General features: G+C 48.3%; 1 protein-coding gene across 4 annotated transcripts in view; it reads right to left on the reverse strand.

Moving 5' to 3' along the window:
* The window catches only part of LOC138577526 (E3 ubiquitin-protein ligase TRIM39-like), a 527,031-nt gene that overhangs the window by 488,046 nt on the left and 16,039 nt on the right, over positions 1-22,946 (reverse strand). The window contains exon 2 of one of the 4 annotated variants that reach the window (XM_069649635.1): positions 8,123-8,276. The exons of the other annotated variants lie outside the window; for them this stretch is intronic. Within the exon in view, the coding sequence (XP_069505736.1) occupies positions 8,123-8,215 (93 nt within the window). The 5' untranslated portion in view covers positions 8,216-8,276. The remainder of the gene's footprint in view (positions 1-8,122; positions 8,277-22,946) is intronic. 4 annotated transcript variants of the gene reach the window in all.

The raw sequence follows: 22,946 nt of genomic DNA on the forward strand, positions 1-22,946 counted from the left end.
GCTCAGCCCTAGACTTATCCACAAAGTCTAACTCCCTGGCTTCACAAGCACTCTGGAGAGCCTCCAAGCTCATCCGAGTCAATTTACCATTTGCAATGGGCTCCATTGCCTGTAATGCAGTTATTTGGTACACACCCAAACCTTAATCTAATAAAGTGCGGATATTTTGTAAGTGGCACGGTTATACACTGAGTCTTAAAACCATAAGCATCCCACCGCTGCCACCAGCTGTAAAGACTGGTGGGGGGGTCTGTACTTCTGCTCTCTATATGGTAGAGGAGAGGCACAGAAGACCCCAGCCAAGATTCTCTATTACGGTAGCAATGGACGAGCAATCAAGGCCTAGCTTCTCAGGAGGTGATGCAGGCTGGTTCTTAAGTACAGTGTATTCCCCAAGCCCCCACAAAGGAATGTCCACACACTGTATTACTGAAAACACAGTCTTTATATAATTAGTTCAAAGGTTATGTACACTTATCACAATAACGCACTTTGTGCTCAGGAAAATCAATAATGGTAAATATCTACAATTCTAAAGTGGTACCACTAATATTAGACCTCATTAAAGTGCATTCACAATACTGTAGAAATGGCACACAGATCAATAAGAAGGAAACCAGCAATAGAGAGAGGAGAGATAAAAGATGGTTGAAGCAATAGGCAGAATACTGGCCCTAGCTACTGGACACAGTTCTGTGTGGAGATCCCCCCACCTGGGCAACCTGTAAAATAAAGAGATATGACACAAGCCCAGTCCATATATTGTTCAATAGTCTTATTCTCTCCGGCAATGTTTTTACCCCCCCAATGTACCTGGTGGAGTCGAGTCCTTCGAAGAGGCGTCGACAGATCCTTCTTGAGCGACCCCCTTCCCAGCGGGAGTCACGGATCGTCGAGAGGCGTCGAGAAACGTCGAAGACCTCGGGGTTCGGCGACGGGGAATCGACGGCCCCTCTTGAATGCCTTCCCTTTCAAGCGGGAGGCACGGGGCGTCGAACGTCCGTCGACAAACGAGGTAGAACGATGTCAAAGAGGCGGCAGCTTCGTCCGAGCGGTGCTCGTCGGCGTCGGGGCGTCGGCGTCCTGCAAGGCGGAGGTGTGCGGGGCACCTCGATGACAATAGTTCTGGACCGCAAAGATTGTAGAGACGGAAGCCCAGCAAGGGCGTCGGGTCGTCCGAGTCTTTGAGGTCGTTGGGTGGCGGGAAACCCACCGGCAGGTTTCTCCTCGGCGCGTTGGTCGTCCTCGACTTTCTCCGGCAGGATAAGCGGTCGACGATGCGGTCGAGGGAGTCCTTCGATTGAAACGTTCTTAGGCAAGGAGCGGACGGCTCCGGTCGTCGGCGGCACGGCGTCAAGTGGTTCCCACGGCTGGGCAACACAACTTTGACGGGCCTCCAGCGGTTACACAGACCTGCGAACCCTGGTCGACGGCAATGGACTTCGACAGCGTCGATGTCCGGGTGCTTCACTTCGATCTCCTCGGCGGTCCCGTCTCGGGTCGGCAGCCTTTCGAGGGTCTGACTTCCAGGGCGCTTCGGCGAAGATTCAGCGGTGCTCGATGGTCCCTCGGAGCACGGGAAGAGGGCGCCTAGCCAGGTCCTCTCTCGGGTCAGTCCTCGACGATTTCGACAACCTTCAGTTTCTGTCGAAGCAAATGCCACAGCATGTCTTCTTCTTCCAGCTGGACGTCGAGGATCAGCAAATCCAGTTACTCTTGAGTGGAGACTCAGCTTCTGAATGCTTCTGAACAATTTCCAGTGGTGAGAGGTCCCCAGATATACTATTCTGTCTCTCATCCACACTGCTGGCACACACACAGCAGCCAATCACACAGAAGGGCATTCATGCAGTCAGTCAGCCAATCAGGCACACAGTGCATTCAGGCCACACTCCTCCCTTTCAGACACTCACAACAAGGAATGTGGATTGGGACAAGTACCCAGCCATTCAACACTACACACTGCATTCAGGCCAGTTTCGGGCAGGGCTGTCTCAGTCTTTGTCTCACATGCCAGAAACCAGACAACCACAACAAGAAGTGTATATTGGTCACACACTCCATTCACCCAGGTCCCACCCACAGGAGGTACCCACAACATACAGTCAAAGGGAAGGCTCCAGTCAGTCTAGTTGGGCCTTCACAACAACACCATATATGGAACTTCCACCCAACAGCCAGTCAGGGGGAAGGTACAGAGTCAGGGCTTCCCAGGACTTTGGGAAAAACAAGACAACAGGCCATAGAAAGCAAGAGGCCACAGGGGCCATCTTGTTTTCTATCAGGAATCAACTGATCCCTATGGCAGGGCCTGGGTATCCCAAAATGGAGGACACCCAGAGCACCTGTCCAATTCAGCATGGAGCTGCCACCAGCCCATACCCTGCTCTGTGGGCCACCCACAGGTGCCCAAAAACATACACTAGGGGCACAGGGTTGTACCCCTACCCATGGGTGCCATAAGGGTATCCCATGGGTCTGTTCACCAAACCAAAAGAGAGAGCTGCACTGCCAGGAGTCCCAAATGGACTCCTGGGCAGAAAACATAACAGAACACACGATAAAAGGCAGAAAAGGACAAGGATTCAGGGGCCCTGTCCCTCTGATGCATTTCCAGCATCACACGTGTTTTATTTAATAAAATGCCAAAGGTTGAAAACTCTTTACAAAGTGGTCCGCCTCACATTTCTGACCCCTCCCAGCATCCCAGACAATGCATTGCCAAATACAGAGGTGGAGACAGGGGTTTGCCAGCCACAGACCCCTATCTCAGTGCAGGTCACAGGGGTCAGACCCTAAGAATGAAGCAGTGTGCTCCATCAAACCAAGATGGTTAAGAGGCAGGGAAAACTGCATCAAAATTGCAAGACCCAAAGTCCACTGCATCTGCAACGCATCAGAGAGAAGAGAAAGTGGCCTTTTTTGTTGCTTACTCCCGAATGAGTGCACACAGAGAAAGATCAGATGTGAAGAAGGGCCCCTCCCAGTTATCTGCGCCGCAGAACTCAAGAGGTGCAGATCAAGCAGTTCCTAATGTGTGTCCCTTGATTTTCTTTGTACCTGTGAAAGGCAGAGGGCTCTGCAGTCCTAAGGGCTAGCACTAGATAACAGCACTAGATAAAGTGAGAGGGGATGAGAAGAAACTGTTGGTTGGCTAGGTGGCCCTACTCTCAGAGCACCTTGAGGCTTCTGCCTCAAAGGGTCGCTGACCTAGGGACAGCAGAGAGAGAATCCTGTGCTCCACCCAGTTGAGTTATGTTGCTCCTGGGTAGTGTGAGAACTCACCCATTAGTCCCCGGGATCTGAAATCCAGGTGGGCAGGGCACGGCCATCACTTTTGGATCCAGTTCATAGGGGTGGACCAGTGAGGGAGGATCACCTGGGTGAGGGGTCTTCGTGGAAGTGGATACCGGGTGGTGAGACGTGGTATCCCCTTTCCTATAACACAACACCTTTTCCCCATCCTACCAAGTAGGATATTTAGGAACTCTACTACCACCCCACACCCCATAACATGAACACTTTCTCATTGACAGCCCGCTATTAGGGAAAACTAACACCTGAGCCGTATACCTGACGTTTCCCAACACAATGGTCAGGCAATTACTGATCATCACACACACCCGACTTCCGTTAAGCTTCCCCACGTGGATAAAAGGCGGTGCACGAGAGCACACTCAGAGAAAGGCAAAGCACACGAGGAAACGGCAGTTCCAAGATGGCAGTTTAACGAGAGAGGAAAAGATGGCAAAACAGAAGGGGAATACAATGATGGAAGTTCCTTTGACCTTTTCGACAAGGAACCGTTGCCTTCATGCGCCCTCGAGATTGGAAAACATAAGACAAGGAAAACAGGCTGAAGAATCCTGCATTGTGTGTGTGTCGGAGGTACCCAGGGCCCTCCCACGTCAATCAAGGCAGGCAGAATCACCGGTCCCCGTGATACTGTCCTTTGGCTCCAAGAACAAAGCAGCATCAGTGAAATCCACTACGCCGGTGAGTTGGGGAGACTGATACAAGACCGGTCTGTGTTGAAGAAAAGGTTGCAAGCAGCAACATTGTATGGCGAGCGCTGGAAAGAACATTGTTTGAAATACGTGTGATAAAAAACGCAAGTAAAGTTTGACTGCTGATGAGTGATTGAACTTTGAAACCAAGATATGATACCTTTGACAGAGTGGTACGGCACAGCGTGTGTGCTCAATAGAAGGTCTCTGTAAGGTATCCAGCTGAAAAGTGAAAGAGTTGTAGACAAATGTGAATCGAAGTGGTCCTGTGAAGGGGTCAAGCTAAATCATGCACACTGTCGAAAGTCTTCGATGTTAATACAGTAAAGAAAGTTTGTGTCAAAGTAGATAAAGTTGGTCCGAGCCCGGCAGAAGGAGATCAATTGAAAACTGTGTGTTAAAGTGGGTCTGAGCCCAGTGCAGGAGGCCCCCAGGTGAAGCAGAAATCCCCCAAGAAGGTTTTGTCTTAAAGTGGGTCCGAACCCAGTGGAGGGGGACCGGGGTGAACAGAAAATCACGCAGGAATTTGTACATGTGAAATCCTATGAAGAAGGAACTTTCATGTTTGTCATGTTGCATTAGGCTCTCCAAAAGAGAGACTTCGAATGGCAAATAGACACTTCAACATCATAGCACAGGCGGCCATGATGTTGAAGTTTTTCATTGCACGATTGTGCTAGAGAAGCCAGAGACTGTGCTAAGTTTGAGTGTGCCGCCTTGTCCCGTGCTGAAAACGTGGGGAAGGGAAGACAACAGTTTGAATATCCTGACATCATTTCTTGAACACTTCTTTTGCATAACATTTTTTCCCACACTATTTGTATTTACAAGTAAGGATTGGCAATAGGTTTATTAGTATAGACTCTTTTATTTTGACAGACTTGTGTGATCATTTGATGGTCGTAACTTGCTCCCATCTTTAGATTTAGGATTAGATAAGAGTTTTTCAAACCTAGTTGAAGTTTAATAAACACCCTTGAACTGTGATCACTTGTGTCCGTTTTACTGTTTGATACCATGCCTTCCTTACAGTAGGGAACTCTCCACTTTAAGATCTTAGAGGCGAGAAGAGAGGACAGCAACACAGAGTGTTACTCTGAAGTTGCTCCCTAGGGTTTCAACGTAGGAGGTGACAGAAAATCCTCTGAGTGAGCCAGAACAGGCGATTCCTGCACGACATCAGTGAGGCCTCTTATGGGTCTAGTTGGTATACCCAGTCATAGGATATGGCAACTGTTCCTTGGCCTCCCTGCTCAGATTAAAGACAGTGACCCAGAAGGAGCCTCTTGTGAAGAGACCGCTTTAAAATGTAATCCCAGTTCTGAGGGTCCTGCATGTGCCGACTGAATTGTAGTCGCTAGGACCACCAGATCAGTCAGATTCATACCAGGCACTGCGAGAGCATGCTGTTGTGGCAGGGCCTTGTCCACATCAAAGTATCCAGACACCAGGGGAGCCTTTAAACTGGATATGGTAGTCAAGGAAGTACACCTATGCCTGCTGGCTAGAATGAGCCTGTGCCTATAATCACCACCCTAGGGACCCCCAAATACTGGGTGTGAAGAGCAAGGAGATGCCTACCCCATCCCAGTGCCAATCTGGATGGGAACACAGTACCTTGGCCATTCAGCTGTGAAGAAAGACGATCTGGGACCCTGAATTTAGGCTGAACACACAAGTTAAAGTGGTCAAATCAATTTTTTTCTGCCTCCGAATACGAAGGCGTGCTCTACCTTAACGCCCGCTCCCGTCTCATGAAAACATTGGTTAATGCTTGCCTTGACTATGCAGATGCATTATATATAGGCCTCCCAAATACCTTTTACATCGACTCCAGATCGCTAAAAATGCTGCCATCCATCTCATTATTCATGTTCCTACATTTTTCTACACTTCTAATCTTAGAATTTGCCCCCGGCCTGTCGTCAATTTTAAGATACTTAGTTTCATTTTTAAGTGCACCCACAGTTGAGCACCACAATATTTAAAAGATATAATTTGCATATCAACCATCCCGCCCTCTTCGCACAAACTAGTTGCATCTTTTAACCCTCTCCTGGCACCAGTAAGGTGAGGGGCGGGAGGGGGGGGGGGGGGGAAATCAAAGCTTTTCCGTTGCTGGATCTGAATTTTGGAACACTCTTCCAATCCAGCTTCAATCAAGAACCTCATTACTAGCCTTTAGGGGAATCCTTAAAACATATGTTTTCTCTAAATTGCAACTGTGTTACGTCTTGCCAATCCATCCCTCTGCAATTTCTCTGCCAAGATCACCTGTGCCCAGACGGAAATTATTTTGCTTGGTACCCAATTAGAGTTTTGTGCTATACAAATAGTTCAAATCAAATAATTCAAATCAAAGTAAGAAGGCTAGTGAATCATTAGTCCAGTCCAAGGCAGGTGTCCTTGGAGATAGAACTGGCAAGTCCCAGAGTGGGACGTTTATCGCTTAGGGATTTGGACCTGTCCCCTGAGATTACCACCAGGTGTGTAGTGCCTTGCATGGTTCCCATGAGTACCACCAGAGTGATTGGTGATGAATCACTAAGCCAACATGCACTGGAATTGCTTGCCCCTACGTTAGCAACATGTCTCAACAGCCCATCAGGCCAACTCAGTCCCTGGGCAGGGCTGCTGTGACACAGAGGAGAGGGCAGTCAATGTCCCAGGAGGGATCTCTGTTGGAGAGTCCACCCCTCAAATTGCTACTCCTCTTTGCCCTAGTAATGGAACAGAGCACTTCGAGGACCACAAGTCTCCATCAAACTTCTTGCAGTTGCTCCTTTACCTGGACAATGATAAGATCATGAAGATGGGAATTTAGGTGATCAGTCAGTTTATGTCACTGGATATAAACCCGGGAGAGTGGGGAGAAGTAATGTATTTCTTCGCTATATGGACAGCTGCTGAACTCCCAGTTGAAGTGAGTCACGTTATTTAGACGTGGGCTTCAAAGGAGTGGTTATCCCAGCCTTGAGTAAATCTGATGAACAGACCATGAGAGAGGACTGGCACCAGGAACCTTCATCCCCATGCAAGAGAAAGCAGACTGGCAACTATGGGTTTCCAGTCTGAGGCCTCTCAGAGGTAAAGGAATTCTGAAGAAGGACACCAGCCTTGAACAACCATTCGAATAAGAGTGGGCAGTGGTACATCTGAGAAAGGGTCTGGTAATCCCCCTGAGAATTGAGGGCACATATGTATTTACAGATTCACCTGGACCAGAAGGGAGCATAACCTACTGGCAACTAATTCTCAGGATTGGTGTTCGTGTTACCCACTAGTCACTGGTCTGGATGTAATGTGGTATTGTTACTAGTGGATTTGGGAGATTCAGAGCCCAATGTCTGAACCAAACAGACATTCAAGGCATATGAAATGATCTAGATCATTACTAGGATTCATTATAGACATCCTGCACCCAGACGGTATTCCAGTGCAGATGGCTCCCTGATGTCATGCAACTGCTGTGAGGAGACTGACACAGTAGTGGATCTGCCCTCAAGGTTGTATCTGCGGATGGGATGGTGAGGGAGACACCCATTGCTTTTTACTAGGTGGAATCTCCCAGATTTCTTTCATTTTCAGAAGCTCTAGGAAAAGGGTTCTGCCATGAATGGCCAATCTGCTAAGCAATTTCACTTTCAGACGGCGCTCTTGTTTTTTACAAACTGGTGTTGTTGGGTTTGTTCCCTGATGGAGCACCCCTTTATACTTTCTGCTGGGCATAAGGTATTGGCACAACAGCAGCTTATTAGCAGCAAAGGGAGTATGTGTCTAGAAAGTGACCCAACTAAAAAGTGTAAACTTGTTTCTGGTTACTAAATTTACTATATAAGCAGTATCAGTTTACAACTCGGAGGAAATATTCATGCCTATTTCAGGAAGATGCCATCCAAAAGATGCATTACTGTTGTATCCGGAACCAAAATAATTCTAAATTTCGCTTTGGCTTTTTTGGAATTAAAATGTGGGTCCCTATGAAACTAAACAAGCAAGCCTCATGGTAGTTCGATTAAACATAAAACACAAAGCTATGGTTTGAAATACTGTTATACATTGACATTAAAATCACATCAGATGGCTTTGGCAAACTAGTTTCTAGTCACTTATACCACTATTAAGATTTTCGATGTATCGGTCTGGTCTGTAGGCTTCTCCCTCAGGCGCAGGTCCTCCTTTGTCCTCTTCCTCAGCAGGCTTGACATCTTTGCAAGAGGGCAGGGTATACAGCAGGGGGCGGAGAGACCAGTGCTTTAAAAGGGAGCCCTGCAACCACAACAAAGAGATAATTACTGGAATCTCACAGACAGGGACAGATGGGGGGGAGGTGAGTCAGCAAGGGGAGAAGTTAGAATCAGGAGATGGGTCCCACCATCTTGGAAACTGTTAGACCGACCAAAACTCCTGTGCCTCCTCATTACTTCCTGCCGACAAAAGCACTGGGACTATTTTCACAGCAGCCCGAATTGGCCCCTTACAGAAGGCTTCAAATTAACGAATATGCTGTTGAATAATTGGTATATAAAAAGAGCTACCCCCCACTTTAGTTGAATAATCTTTGAACTTCAGGAGAAATATTTTACTGGAATGTTTTGGGGGGCTATAGCCTGCCCAAAAACCACTGTAGGTGAAGATAAAGATTTTCAAGGAAGGGCCAACACATTTCCCCATCCACTTCAGGGAAATATTTGGAAGGACATGCTGCTTGGAAAGTTTGCCTGCCTGCTGAGACACTAGTATCCAGGACTCTTTCCTACCAGAACAGGCAAGTGATCTCTGGTAATCGAATTGGCTGGGAAGGGCAGAAGAAGGACTCTCCTTTCCTCTGAACCCCTGGACAGGGCCTTACAGCACCGCAGAAAGAAATAAAGCTGCCCAAGACTCTGTATCCACTGTCAAACTGTTTCGAGCACTTGCCAAATGCGCCGACCCGAACACCGCCAGCCTGCCCCAAGCTTCTTCTCACCAACTGCCATTGCTGCTTGTTGAACCACACTCAGTGGTGAACCCAGACGCTCACCAACTCTATGCCAAATAGAAGCCTTAGAAAGTGCTCCGACCCCCAGATCGATGCATATGAGCTCAAAGAACAAGACTCTCTGTAGTGGTTCTGTTCCATCTGTAGTGGCTTGGTTTATGGGCCTTAGAGACATTTAAGATCCCACTCTTTAACTTTTTTAAAGCATTTAACATTGCTGCAAAGACAATTGCCTGCATAACCCTGTCTTGACAACCAGATATTCTTTGCTGGGGGTGAAGGCAGTGTGCCATTCATGTTGTGCGCGTCGCCTTTATGATTGAGATCACAGTGTGGGGCAGAGTAGCAGTTTAGAAACCACTATTCAACCCTGTATTCCTTCAAGCAGAAGTGATTTTGTCAGAAGCAGCCAGACACTCGACAAATCCTCTTCACAGGGGCGTAGCATCCTGCCAGATATTTTATTCACACCAAGATGGTAGTGCCTTGTCCCCAGATCACTAAGGTATTTGATGCCCTTCTCTCCCGATCTGTACTTTACAAGGGCTGGGAACCTTCTTCACATTCTCTCTATAGTGAAAGGGATATGGTGCCCTTCTCACCCTAAGAAAAGTCTTTCTTCCCTTTTGGCAAGAGAATCAGAACCACTTTGCTCTGGCAAGCCTAGTAGCTTTGGTCAGGATCAATGACCTCCCACTCCAGCAAACTTCCCTGAGGTGTCTACAGTCACGCTTGCGTCAAGGACAGTCTCTCACCCACCAGCAGTCTCAGTCTGAAAGGTCTCCTTTGCTGCTGCTCTTTGGCCTTTCCACCTTCTCCAAGCACCTTATCCTTCTCTATCCATCGCCACTCTACTGTGTGCTGCTCTCCAATTCTCAGCTAGCTCACTACCACTACCATAACTAACCACCACCAACAGTCCCTTCTAAATGGGGACAGCTACAACTAGCGGTTCTTTGTGACATGGTCACCATACAAATATCTAGAGGTAAAAAAAATGTTTTCCCATACATTTACCCTAACCCATATATAATACAGCATTTTTCCCCACAGGATTTTTTTGTGGCGTTCATATCACTGTATATGAAAACTAGCACCAGGGGTTACAGGCCAGGCTCTAGCTGCAGGCAGATCTCATGACTCCCGTGGGTTTCCCCAAGCCACCATCCCTAAAGCTGATAGCGATGCGACGACCGGTGGGCTGGGGTTCCTCTGCATTTAAGCACTACCGAGGAACCGTCAGCCCTATAGCACAGATTTGTCAGTCCCTTTGGAGGGCGAGGCATGGCCACTAAAGTTAGGGCATTAACCCATAGCAAGAGGGGGTTTCTTCTACTACAACCTACAGGTAGTTCACAGCTCTGCTAAATTGCCCTGGTATGCTGGTTTTTCTTTCCAACAAAGACTCCTGTGGGCGCAGAAATGGAGTCAGATTTCTGACTTTTTCAAACACAGTAATTCTAAATATTGGCTTAGTCAATGGCTCAGTAATTCTGACGGGCGTATTCTCTTGCATAAGGTTGACTGATTGTGATATTACATGATCACGTAATTACAATGGTTGTACTGAAATTCTTCAATTGTTATGGGTAAAACCCCTCATTCAGCTATCTATACTCTCATCAATAATGTACGAAGCCATGGCTAGTATCAACCGTCTTTATTCTTCCACATATCCCAACTGTCCCCCCTCCTCCCGGGTCCCTCCCCTTCCGCCCCCTTCCCGCTCTGGCACGTCTCTTTCCCTTTATTCAGATACAACACCTCCCCCGTGCTTAACATGAAAGTCGGGGTTACATTTGTTCAATGAGTCTCACCAGTCTCCTCACTGTCCTGTGGGGTCTGCCTGGAGACTCTCTGCTTTCACCAGTTGCTTCAACCAGGGGGTTCGTTATCTCCATCTCCTGGGTCTTCAGCGACCACTTCTGATGTCTCCTGATCGTCGAGAACAATCTTTTGAAGAATGACACATTCCTAGTTATCTCTCCTGGTTCTCCTGTCGCGGTTATCATAGGTCCTTTTATAGCCGTGACGATCCGGGGTTCCGGTGTCCATTTTCCTCCTCTGGCTTTGTCGTACTAGGACTGTTTGTCCTACTTCTAGCTGGGGGTCTTTTGCATTCCTCTGTTTGTCAGCCCATTCTTTGGCTTTCCTTTTCTTCGCGGCATCTCGTTCCCTTATGGCCGCGTCTTCTTCCGGCGTGTAGTCTTCCCACTGGGGGATGCGTGTTCGGGGTCGGTACCGCACCATTAGTTCTGCTGGTGTTTTCCCCGTCGCATCACGCGGTGTGTTCCTGTAACTTCTGAGCATCCCGCAGATGGCCTGTGATTGAGATACTTGCTCAGCTAGGGCTTTCTGTCTGGTTAGTTTTATATAGTGGCCATGAACCGCTCCACCATTATGTTGGCTTGGGGCCAGAGTGGTGTAACCTTCTGGTGATAGAAGCAGAGATGGTCTGCGAGTTTGGCGAATTTGCGTCCTTGGAACGGGGATCCATTGTCGGTCTTGAAAATGTTGGGGATGCCCCATTCACTGAAGAGTTCATCTATGATGGGCGCTGTTTCACAGAATGATGTCGACAGTGTTGGTTTGATGAAAGGAAATCTTGAGTATTCGTCGATGACCACGAGCAGGTATCCACCTTCTTCCAGGGGTCCATAGAAGTCCATTGCAACCTTTTGCCAGGGCCTCTCTGGGAGTGTCGTCGGCTGTAGGGGGCTTGGGGATGATTTCCTCGCTGCTAGTTGGCAGGGTCTGCAGTGTGCCAGCATGTTTTCCACTACGATATCCATGTAGGGCAACCATATGTGTTTCTTAGGATCTTTTTTGTGTTGTCAATCCCTCTGTGGCCCTCATGAGGTAGCGCTACTAGTGTCTTTCGTAGATCTTTCAGAGCTACTAGCCTGTTTCCTCGTAGCAGTATGTCTTGGTCAGTGGCGCCAGTTCCAAGTGTATTTTGGCTAGGCGGTCTAAGTCTTTCTTGTCCGCCCCCTCCCCTCTGTTTCTTCTTTCCTGGCATTCCCTCCATTTGTTGGAGCGGGCAAGACGTATGGCAGCTTTGATTGTCGGGTCGGCTTTACTTCGCTCTGCAAAGATTGCTGTTGAGATTGTGGGTGGCATGGCGTTGGAGGATAGGTATGAGATGTATTCTTTGGCCTCATGAGCTAGGGTGTCATCACTTCTCGTCAGTGGGCGTCTTGACAGGTAGTCTGCCGGGTTGGCTTCTCCTCCAGGTTTGTGGATGATCACATAATCATATTCTTGTAACCTTATCCCCCAGCGCTCTATTCGGGGAGGCATTTTTGTCTTGGGGTTCCCAAATACCGAGAGGAGCACTTGATGGTCCGTTACTAGGGTGAACTTCCGGCCAATTACGAAGTGGTGGAACTTTTCGCAGGCCCATAGAGCTGCAAGGCTTTCTCGTTCAGCCTGGGAGTAAGCCTTTTCGGTGTGAGATAGGGTGCGGCTGGCATAGGCTACAACTGCATGTCGTGCGTTGTCCTTGATGTCTGTTTGGGCTAGGATGGCTCTTAGGCCAACTGAACTGGCATCAAATGTGATGACAGTGTGCCACTCCGGGTGGAAGTATGCTAGCTGGCGGTGGTTGGGCGAGGATCTCTTTGATGGTTGAGAATGCTGTCTGGCAGTGAAAATCCCAGAGGAATGGCTGATCCTTTTTGGAGGAGGGCTCGGAGCGGGTCGGTAATCGCGGCGTAGTTTGCGAGGTAGCGCGCACAATATCCTGCCATCCCTAGGAACGAGCGTAGTTCTGCCATTGTCGTGGGGCTTGAAGGTCAGTGATTGCTTTTATCTTGTCCGGGTCAGCCCTTATGCCTTTATCTGAGAATATATGTCCAAAGAATCTGAGGCTGGTTCTGTTGATGTCGCACTTGGGTCCATTTAGCGTTAGGCCCGCCTCTTGGAGGATCTTGCAGACTGCTGTGAGTGTCCTGTCATGTTGTTCTTGATCCTTTCTGAAGATCAGGATATCATCACTGCAGTTTAGGGCATTCACCTCGGATGATATTAGGCGTCTGATTGTCTCTTGAAAGATTTCTGCGGCGAACGATATGCGAAAGTTGAGCCATTTATATCTAAACAGCCCTTCGTGTGTCGCGAAGGTGGCGATTGCTCTTGAAGCAGGGTCTATGACGAGCTGGTGGTAGCCCTGATTGAGGTCTAGTTTTGAAAAATGCGTCGCTTGGTTCAGCCTGATGAGCATATCCTCCAGGCTTGGTCCTGGGTGTCTCTCCCTTTGAATGGCGATGTTGGGGATGCGCATATCGATGCATATGCGTAGGCGTCCATTTTCCTTGGGCACTATCACCATGGGAGATACCCATGGTGTTGGTCCTTCTGCTTTTTCGATGATGTCGTTGAGGAGGAGGAGGAGTTGGATCTCTTTTGAAACTTGGGCCTGGAGGTGGAAACCCACCTTGCGTGGGTGTTGTGGCAGCAGCGTGACTTTGGGGTCGATGTGCAGCTTAACAACAGTCTTTGAGCATTCCTACCCCTTCAAACAATTTGTGGAATCGAGCTTTAAGGTCCTCTTTGGCGAGGGGTCGACAGAATGGCACCGCATTCTGACGGGTGTCCCTTTATTATTTCAGTTTGGTCGTATTGCAGGTCGATGAGTGCCAGGGCCCTGGCGGTTCTGTAGCTGAGAAGGCAGCGTCCTATGGAGGGACTCCTTATGACGTGTATTGTGGTGGTTGTCGTGAGGGCGCGGTGTGTCAGGACGCCTTGAAATTGTCCTTTGGACGTCATGGGCAGGGCTGCTCCCCATTGGAAGATGTGCGTTCTTGACTTCCGCAAAGGGTAGAGGGCCTCAATCTCGTGGTATAGTTCCTCGTTCATAATATTCACTGTCGCCCCGGTGTCAACAACAAATTGGTTTCTGGTTCCTCCCATTTGCATCGTGACTTGGGGGCTGGCGTGTCCTCGCTGTCGACGCTGAGGAGTCGGACATATTCCCCGTCATATCCAGCATGTATATATTGGAGTTGTTGCACTTCCTCTTGATGATATCTTGGTGGAGAGTTATCATATGGGTCGATAACCAGTGGGAAAGGCTGGACATGACCTTCCTGTTCGTGAAGTGGCGGGTGTTCTCTTGTGTACGTTCTCTCTTGAGTTGCCAATTGTATTGGGTCATGGTGGCGGAAATCATAGAGTTCATGAGCTTTCCTGTCGGGTTCAATTTGTAGTCCTTCGAGCGCCCTCACTGTGTTTGGACGTTGGTGGGTGTTTGTGGGACTGGTCACTCCTCTTTCGACAGGGTGTTGGTCATGCTGTTCTCTGTGTGTCTCCAGCAGGCGACCAGCGTTCTGTTGGTGGATTGGGCTCGTCTCAGGGAGTTGTTCATTGCACATGGCTTGAAAGTGGTTTCTTGTCCACATCGCATGCATCGTTGGCCAATCGCGAGGCATGGTCCTCTGTGCGGGTATTCGAATCCACAGCGGTAGCATTGGCAGTCACTTTGCGTTCGCTGTGTGGTGTATCTGGAAGTTTGTCTCCCTTGAGCATTTGAGTATCGGGTGTATGGGTTTATGGCTGCAATGATGTCACGCTTTTTGGGGTTTTCTATAGCTGCGGCTTGGACATCTATTCTTTCGTACACCCTGGGCAGGTCCAGCACTTCTTTTAGGGATAGGGGCTTCTACAGAAGGTGTTTTCTGAACATTGATGAGATGCATCCCTCTATTATGCGTAGTCCAATGGCTTTGTCGTCGTTGAAGTTGGTGAAATCACACTATATGATTTTTCTTTGAAGGCGGATGACAAACTCGCCGATGGATTCATGGGGGAGTTGGGCACACTGATTGAAGTTATAGTGTTCATAGTCACGATTGGGTGTTATGAGTTTCTCGTTGATGGCTTCCAGGCGGCGTGGATAGGTGGTGCAGTCTTGTGGGGGAATTGTGCGTATTATATTTTTAATCTCTCTTCCCGCTACATTTGTGAAGATGCTTATTTTGTTGGGCGTGTCTTGGGTGCCAATGGCACCTACAAAGTCTTCAAATTCTTTGACCCATTCTTCCCATCGCTGACCCTGGTCATGGTGTGGGTTGAGGGTGAATGAGCTTGGTCTCCTCATGAGGCTGGCGTGTGATGTGAGGCTGGCGTTGGCAGTTGTGGGAGCACCTGCGTCTGCCGCAGCTTGTGCTGGAACGGTCATGATTGTGCTGTAGTTAGTTGGAACTGTTGGCAGCGTTCAAAGAGGATTTTGTTATAGTCCTCCTGTGTGGTGATTTGCTCTTTATGCGGACATTGAAAACCTTGTGGTTCGGGCATCTCGTTTGTTTTCCACTCAGGGCTTGTTTTTGTTTTTCTTGCTTATGACTTTCCTTGAATCAGAGACCTTAGGTGTTGTTGGTCTCCTGTCCGCTGGTAATGTTGTATTTGTGGGTTGGTGGCTCATGGTGGGGTGCGCCCGTTGCGTTGCTCCTGGAGCGTTCAATGTTACGCTCTATTGTTTTGTGCGTGTTTCTCTTGTGTGCACAGTGGTTGTAGGGCGTATGTTGCGTGTAGCAACTGGAGCGTTCAGAGTTACGCTCTACTGTTTTATGTAAGCACCTCTTTTGTGCGCAGCGGGTTGCAGGACCATGCACGGTCTTAATAATATTGTAGCAGGTTTCTTTAAATTGGCTGGGATTGCGGGCCGTTACCTGGCTTCAGCTTCCGTTTTGCAGTTTCTCTACTGCTGGCTCCTGGGGTACCGGCGGCGCTCTCCTCCGCTGCGCGTGCGGTGCTCGGTAGGTCTTGTTCTCCTGGCCACGGTCCAGCAACGCTGCCTTCTGCCGCTGGTCCTGTGATTCACCAGCGTCTCCTCTTCTTGCTGCTGGCTCGTGATCCGGCGGTCTCTCCTTCCACTGCTGGGTACACGGTCTGGCGGTCCCTCCTGCGTGCTGCGGCACGATCTGCTGGGCGCGTCCTTTTTCTTGTCGGCGTGGGGTGCCGGAAGTAACTCTTTTGGTCTGCTGGGGGCCTGCAGGCACACATGGCTCTCCGTTCTCCAGTGCGGTTGCACTTCCTCCGCCACTGGGCACGTTCGTGTTTTACCTCGCAGCTGATCACGTAGACCTCCTTGTCACAGTCGTCTTGCTGGGCAGAGCGGCTCTCCTGCGCTGCTTCTGTTATTGTTGGGCCTACGACCCCTTCCACTGCTGGGCGCGCGTCCCTCCTCCACTGCTGGTCAAACAGACCCTCCTGCTGCACGCCGTGGGACACGGCTGCCTCGTCGCCAGTTGTTATGGGTAAAACCCCTCATTCAGCTATCTATACTCTCATCAATAATGTACAGAGCCATGGCTAGTATCAACAGTCTTTATTCTTCCACATATCCCAACTGTCCCCCCTCCTCCCGGATCCCTCCCCTTCCGCCCTCTTCCTGCTCTGGCGCATCTCTTTCCCTTAAAGGGGCTGCATCCCTTTATTCAGATGCAACAGTAATGAGAGCAATTCATTGCCTATGCTGGAGCAGCACTTGAACAGGTAAGATACCTCAGTAGGTTGATGTTCTCAACATCTCATCAGCACATTTATGGTTAGAATCCTATGTGACTATGCTGTGGTGCTAAACTGTGCAGCTACATGTGTGTTTTTAGAGGTTCCTGTGATATCCGCTTCCCTTTCCCTGGTCTGTATGGTGTGTGATGCCATGTGCGGAATGGGAGCAAATGTAGAATTCAAGTAGAATACCTGGAGTGCATTGGAAGATGTAGCCAGGTTGATGGGCAACGTTGGCCCACTCTCATGTATGCACTTAAGAATATTTAAACAAATAAAGTAACTTAAGGAAAGAGCAACCTACAGCTCAAGAAGTCTTGCTTCAAAACATTTCCAGCACGTTCCCCCTTCTTGCTACTGTGGCATGTCCCAGTTTGGGTGCTACTACCTGACTGGGAAGGACAGGGAAGGCCAGGGATGGATGCAGCCCCTGATTTCTAGCCCAGGTCTGGGTAAAGATGTACACTCCCTTAAACCAGACCAGGGACAGTGGGTAGGGAGGGGCTCTGCACCTACCAAATAAAATCGTTGTTAAACCGGAGATGGGCTACACCCAGAGTTCTTCGATTAGCAATGGACACAAGATTAAATTGTATAGGGTTCCCAACAGTGACCCCCTCTTTATTCATAAACAAAATACATACACATTCAATACCTTTCCCATTTTCCATTTCCTAGTATTCCCCTGGTATCAGAACAAACTAAATGGGGACCTGCTACATAAGAGCACTGCTTCCTTGGAGGGGGTCTTGAGGAACATATGGGCGAGTCTGGTTCAATGGACAGCTTACCTAACCTCCTGTACTACCTACATGGAGGGTGAGGCCAGTGGAGGGCCTCTGTGGGTGGTCCCATCTTGCTAGACGGCCTCAGGCAGTTCACAACATCCACCCTATCCATTTAATATCCTTAGATATACTTCCTACCCCTACTTTAACCATACACAACGTTCCACTTAAGACTTTCCCTAAACTCTTCACTTCCGATTTAAAGATTTGATAAAACATTGAATTAAATATATACATTTAGCTACACATACATATAATCATTTACATACAACATGAATAAAGACGCTACGTCACAATGGGTTGACTGCTGCAGTTAGTCACCCCCTTCACGGTCTTTCTTTGGTGGCTCTGGCACTCTGAAGGGATGGCTTCAGGGGCTTTGATCTGTGATGGTGTGGGGGCCCGGCTCCTCTTCTTTCTTCAGGGTGGCCCCTGTCCACCACATGAGGCCATCAGCACTCATTATGCAAACCTTGCTGTGGATGTCTTCTGGGTGGCCCCCATGTGAGTGGGGTTTTGCCAGCAGTCACCGCATCACTGCAACTCCCCACGGCCTCTTCACAATATTCTGGGTTAACGCGGCAGCACGCATCACCATCTTCACTTTAGGCAGCCTCCCCATTGGTCTGGTAGATGACGCCACAATCACTGCTGCGGCTAAGTGCCATTTTAGAACCAGGCTGCGTCCCCGCTTATGTGGAGGATGACGCTGTAACCCCCGCCTCAGCCAGGTGTCATTTTAGCATCAGGTGGCGGCCCCATGGCAAAGGGGACGCTGCCTCAGTCACTGCCGCACATCCGCAGCCTCAGTTTCTTTTTGGCCCACTGGTGTTCACCTGGGATGCTGCATGAGGGCAGTCCAGGACTTTAGTTCACCCGGGCTGCCTGCCTGACTGAGCAGCCTAGGACTTGCAACTTGTATGCTGTTCACCCGGACTGGCTGGTGAGCTAGCCCGGCACTTTTTGTCAAAACTTGCAACCCTGGTTCCCTTTTCCAACACCTCCTCACCTGAATCTCCATCGAATTCTTCTCGGAGTTCCGTCTTCTCTTTCTTTCGTGTCTTTCTGATTTCTTTACTCCTTCTTTGATGCAAGTACGGGCGTGGCTCCCCGGAGGCCACCGTAACCGGATAGGAACCAAATCCCAGGAGCCTCCCAGGAGCCAACCCGCTGTTCCAGGGAAAAAGCCATAGGCTGAAAAAACCCTGTGTGAATGGTCTTCTTCAGGTTGGATAGAAGAGTAGAAGCGAGTCCAGTTCCTTCTTCGGTGTAGATGATCGAGTAGCCGGTGGTGCCGAAAGGTACTGAGGCAGAATAGAAGCACAGGAAACTGGTTGGAAGGTAGAACGCCAAGGTAGCGATACCACGAACTGATGAATTGTAGGCTAGAAAGCCTTTAACAAGAGAGAAGAAACTCAAGGTGAAAGAAATGGAGTGAGTAGAAAAGAAACGGTAGTCAGAAAGAAAGATAAACAAGGTAATAGCAGGAAGGAAAAGTACAGGGGCTGAGGAGTTAAGAACAACCTCAAAGTGCGATTAACAGGGATCTAACCGTTAAGAGAAAAAAGCTACCCAAAAATAGTATGTATACCTCTGTGTAAGATAGTGAATGAAGAGAGAGGAAAAGCAACAGGAAGCAATAACAGGTAGCGAAATATTCAGCAACACAGCGCTGGTAAGGTACGAAGGTACTAAGATACAACGCATCAGAGCACTGGTGCGTTGTGCGTAAATGCGTGCTGACGGCCATCTTGGATAATGCATAGACCGCTACACAAAGTTTCCAGCATCCATGTTAGGTGTACTTCCATCGGTTCCAAACCTTCCAAGGTCTATGCATTACAGTATGCCCCCTTCTATGTTGGACACCACCTGGTTTACTTGGAAACAATCTGTGAAACTTCTGAACAAGTCTTGGAGCACTTATATGGGTTTTGGGCTCCCAGGTTCTCTCTGATCTGGGATACCCCTTGCAGTGTACCAGGTACTGCAAGATACCCTGTCGATAACGTGAATCAACCAATCTGTCCACTTCGTACTCCTTGGTCTCTTTGGGATCTACTACACTTGTCTTCTTAATACTCCTCTGATAAGGATCTTCCACATAAGCCTTTAGTAAGGAAGTATGGAATACCGGGTGTATTCTCTTGAATCGAGGTGGTATCAACTTGCAGGCGACAGGATTGATTTTAGCCTCGATCTTGTATGGACCAATATATCTTGGAGAAAATGTTCCCATACGTGTCCAGCGAGGTAAGTACCTGGTGGATAGCCGTACCATTGAGCCAGGACCCCATTGAGGATTGGGTCTTCTCTTAGCATCGGCTAATCTCTTGTAGTTCCTTCTGCTCTTCTCTAGAGTCTGTAAAGCTAATTGATGGGTCTGTTGTAATTTGAACACTGCCTCGTCTACAGCCGGAGCCTTGGTCCTTCCAGCTGTATTGGGGGGTAGAAAATGCGGATGATAACCATAGGTACACTGAAAAGGACTCATTCCAATAGCTGTATGTACCGTGTTGTTATACGTGAACTCTGCCATGGGTAACAATGATGCCCAATTGTCTTGTTCCTTGTTACAGAAACACTGCAGATACTCCTCCAGTGTGGCATTTAGTCTCTCCGTTTGTCCATTGGATTGAGGGTGGTATCCTGATGATAATGCTCTTTGGATACCTAGTTCCTTACACAGAATGGACTAGAATTTAGAGGTGAATTGTACTCCTCTGTCCGAGATGATCACTCGAGGAAACCCGTGCAGTCTTATTATGTCTCGTAGGAACACAGAGGCTGCCTCAGAAGCGTAAGGTTCTCTTGTTAAAGAGGAAAAATGAGCCTGTTTGGAAAAGGAATCAACCGTAACCATAATAGCTGTGTTCCCCTGGGAAGGAGGTAGATCTACGATAAAGTCCATACATAGATTCTCCCAGGGTCGAGAAGGTAAGTCAGCTTGCTGGAGAAGTCCTAAAGGTCTCTGTCTAGAAACCTTTGCACTAGCACATACCGAACAGGAGTTAACGTATGAGTTAACATCAGCTCTCATCGAAGGCCACCAAAAACTACTGTCCAATAGTTCGTAGGTGGCCTTTTGTCCCCTATGACCAGCTAATGGGAGATCATGACAAAAATGTAGCGCCTTGGCTTGAAGTTGTGAAGAAGGTAGAAAGACGAATCGTGGAACCATAATCCATCCCTCTCTTGAAGACCTTTAGACAATAGCTTCTGTCTAGTCCATGTCCTGTATTCCTTCCTAACCTTCTGAAGAAAGCAGTTGATCACTGCTATAAATCGTGTGGTAGGCAACATCTTTTCCTTCTCAGTAGGTTTGACCTCCGTACCTTGATCTTCCGTCCAGCTTCTAGAAAGGGCGTCAGCTACTCCATTTTGTGAGCCTGGTATATATGTAATCTGGAAATCAAAGTTGGAGAAATAGTATGCCCATCTGGCATGACTGGAATTGTGGCATTCCCTCTGCTGGAGAACCCACAGATTCCTGTGGTCAGTGCGAATCAGAAATGGATGTGTGGCCCCTTGTAATAAATGTCTCCACTCCTCGCAAGCTCTTCTCATCGCTAAAAGCTCTCGCTCATGTACAGGATAGTTTTGTTCACTGACTGTAAGAGTCCGTGAGTAGTAGGCGATGGGATGTTCCACTCCTTCATTATCTTCTTGTAACAACACAGCTCTGAGGGCTCCGCCTGAAGCATCGGCTTCCACGATAAACGGTTTTGACTGATCCGGTTGAATAAGTACCAGAGCTGTGGTAAATAGTCTCTTGAGGTCCGAAAAGGCTGATTGTGCGGAAGGATTCCATTTGAAAACACTTGCCTTCTTGAGAAGCAACGACAGAGGAAGTACCATCTCCGAGAAGTAAGGAATGAAACGACGGTAGAAATTAGCCAGGCCAAGAAATCTTTGAATATCCTTAAGAGAAGATGGTTCAGGCCACCTGAGAATGGCCTTTACCTTATCCGGATCGATCCGTATTCCATTAGAGGATAAGATGAAGCCGAGGTAAGGTACTTCGGTACCCTCAAACATACACTTCTCGACCTTAGCGTACAGACGATTGTCCTTGAGTCTCTGCAGTACTTCCTTAACAAGGGTCCGATGTTCAGTTAGAGTGGAAGAGTAGATCAAAATATCATCTAAGTACACTACTACGGAAGTTCCTAGCATATCAGCGAAAATGTGGTCCATGAACCGCTGGAACACTGATGGGGCGTTGACTAATCCAAACAGCATCACGCAATACTCAAACAACCCCAACGGTGTTCGGAAAGCGGTCTTCCATTCATCGCCTGCATGGATCCTGAGTAGGTGGTAGGCCCCGCGTAGATCGATCTTAGTGAAGATCTTGGAGTCCTTAACAGCTTCAAGAATGTCCCTTATCAAGGGCATGGGATAACGATCCTGGACAGTAATTCTGTTTAGTTCTTGATAGTCTATACATGGACGTCATTATTTCGTTCCCTTCTTTGCTACAAAAAAAAGTGATGCACCTCCGGAGAATCTAGACTTCCGAATCAGACCGTTCTGAAGATTGGATTTGAGATATTCTTTCAAAACCGTCCTTTCCTGCTGGGACAACGGATACATCCTACCGAAAGGTAGTGAGACTTCTTCCTTTAAGTCTATCCTGCAATCTTCAGGTCGGTGAGGTGGGAGGAGTTTGGGAACAACATCTTCAAAAACCTCTTTGTATTCTTGATATTGAACGGGAATGGCAGAAATAGAAACTGTGGAATGATTGATAGGGCATGCAGAGACTTCAACCCGTTGCTCCTTGATGCAATCCCTTCCACAGAAATCTGAGTTAAAACTCAGTCGATTAGCACTCCAGTCAATCGAAGGATTGTGAAGTCTTAACCAAGAAATGCCAAGTATTACTGGAAAATGAGCAGCCCTGATAGTGTCAAAGATTATCTCTTCGGTATGATTCTTCATGGTTATCTGTAATGGTAATTTTCATAGTAACAGGTCCCGACGACAAGGGACGTCCATCAACACCTTCCACAGGAATGGGCTTCCTCTTCTGTCTGAGCGGAATACCCTTGTCTTATGCCCATGAGGAGTCTATAAAGTTGCCTGCAGCACCGCAGTCTAACATGGCTAATACCGGAATCGAGACTCCATTAGTAGAGTTCAATGAGACTTGAAAAATCATCAGTCGGTTGTCTTCTCCTGTGTTAGTGGTGTTGCAAGGGTTTGTGCCACCTTCCCCGTAGTCTCCCTTGCGTAGACTCTGGGTTGCGCGTTTCCTGAACGCCGAGATGGAATCACTGTACAATCCTTCAACTGATGGTCTGAAGAGCCACAGTAAATGCACAAATTGTGTTCTCTCCTTCGTCTTCTCTCATTAGAAGACAGGGGTCCTCTGGTTGCACCAATCTGCATTGGTTCCTCTGTAGAAAGACAATCCTTAAATTGTGTGTTCCATTGGAGTCCTCGACCCTTCCATTTTTCTTGGCGTCTCTCATGCAACCTGAAATCTATCCGGAGTACCAAGGAAACCAGATCGGAGAACGTCTCGGGTCTTTCGACTCGTGCCAACTCATCCTTTATATCTTCTTGCAACCCTCTTCGAAATATGGTCTGTTGCGCAGTGTCTGCCCATCCTGCTAAGCTTGCCAAACTTTGGAAGTGAGAAATATATGTCTGTAC

The sequence above is a fragment of the Ambystoma mexicanum genome, chromosome 1p, assembly GCF_040938575.1.
Source record: "Ambystoma mexicanum isolate Mex_15411 chromosome 1p, UKY_AmexF1_1, whole genome shotgun sequence".
Taxonomy (NCBI): domain Eukaryota; kingdom Metazoa; phylum Chordata; class Amphibia; order Caudata; family Ambystomatidae; genus Ambystoma; species Ambystoma mexicanum.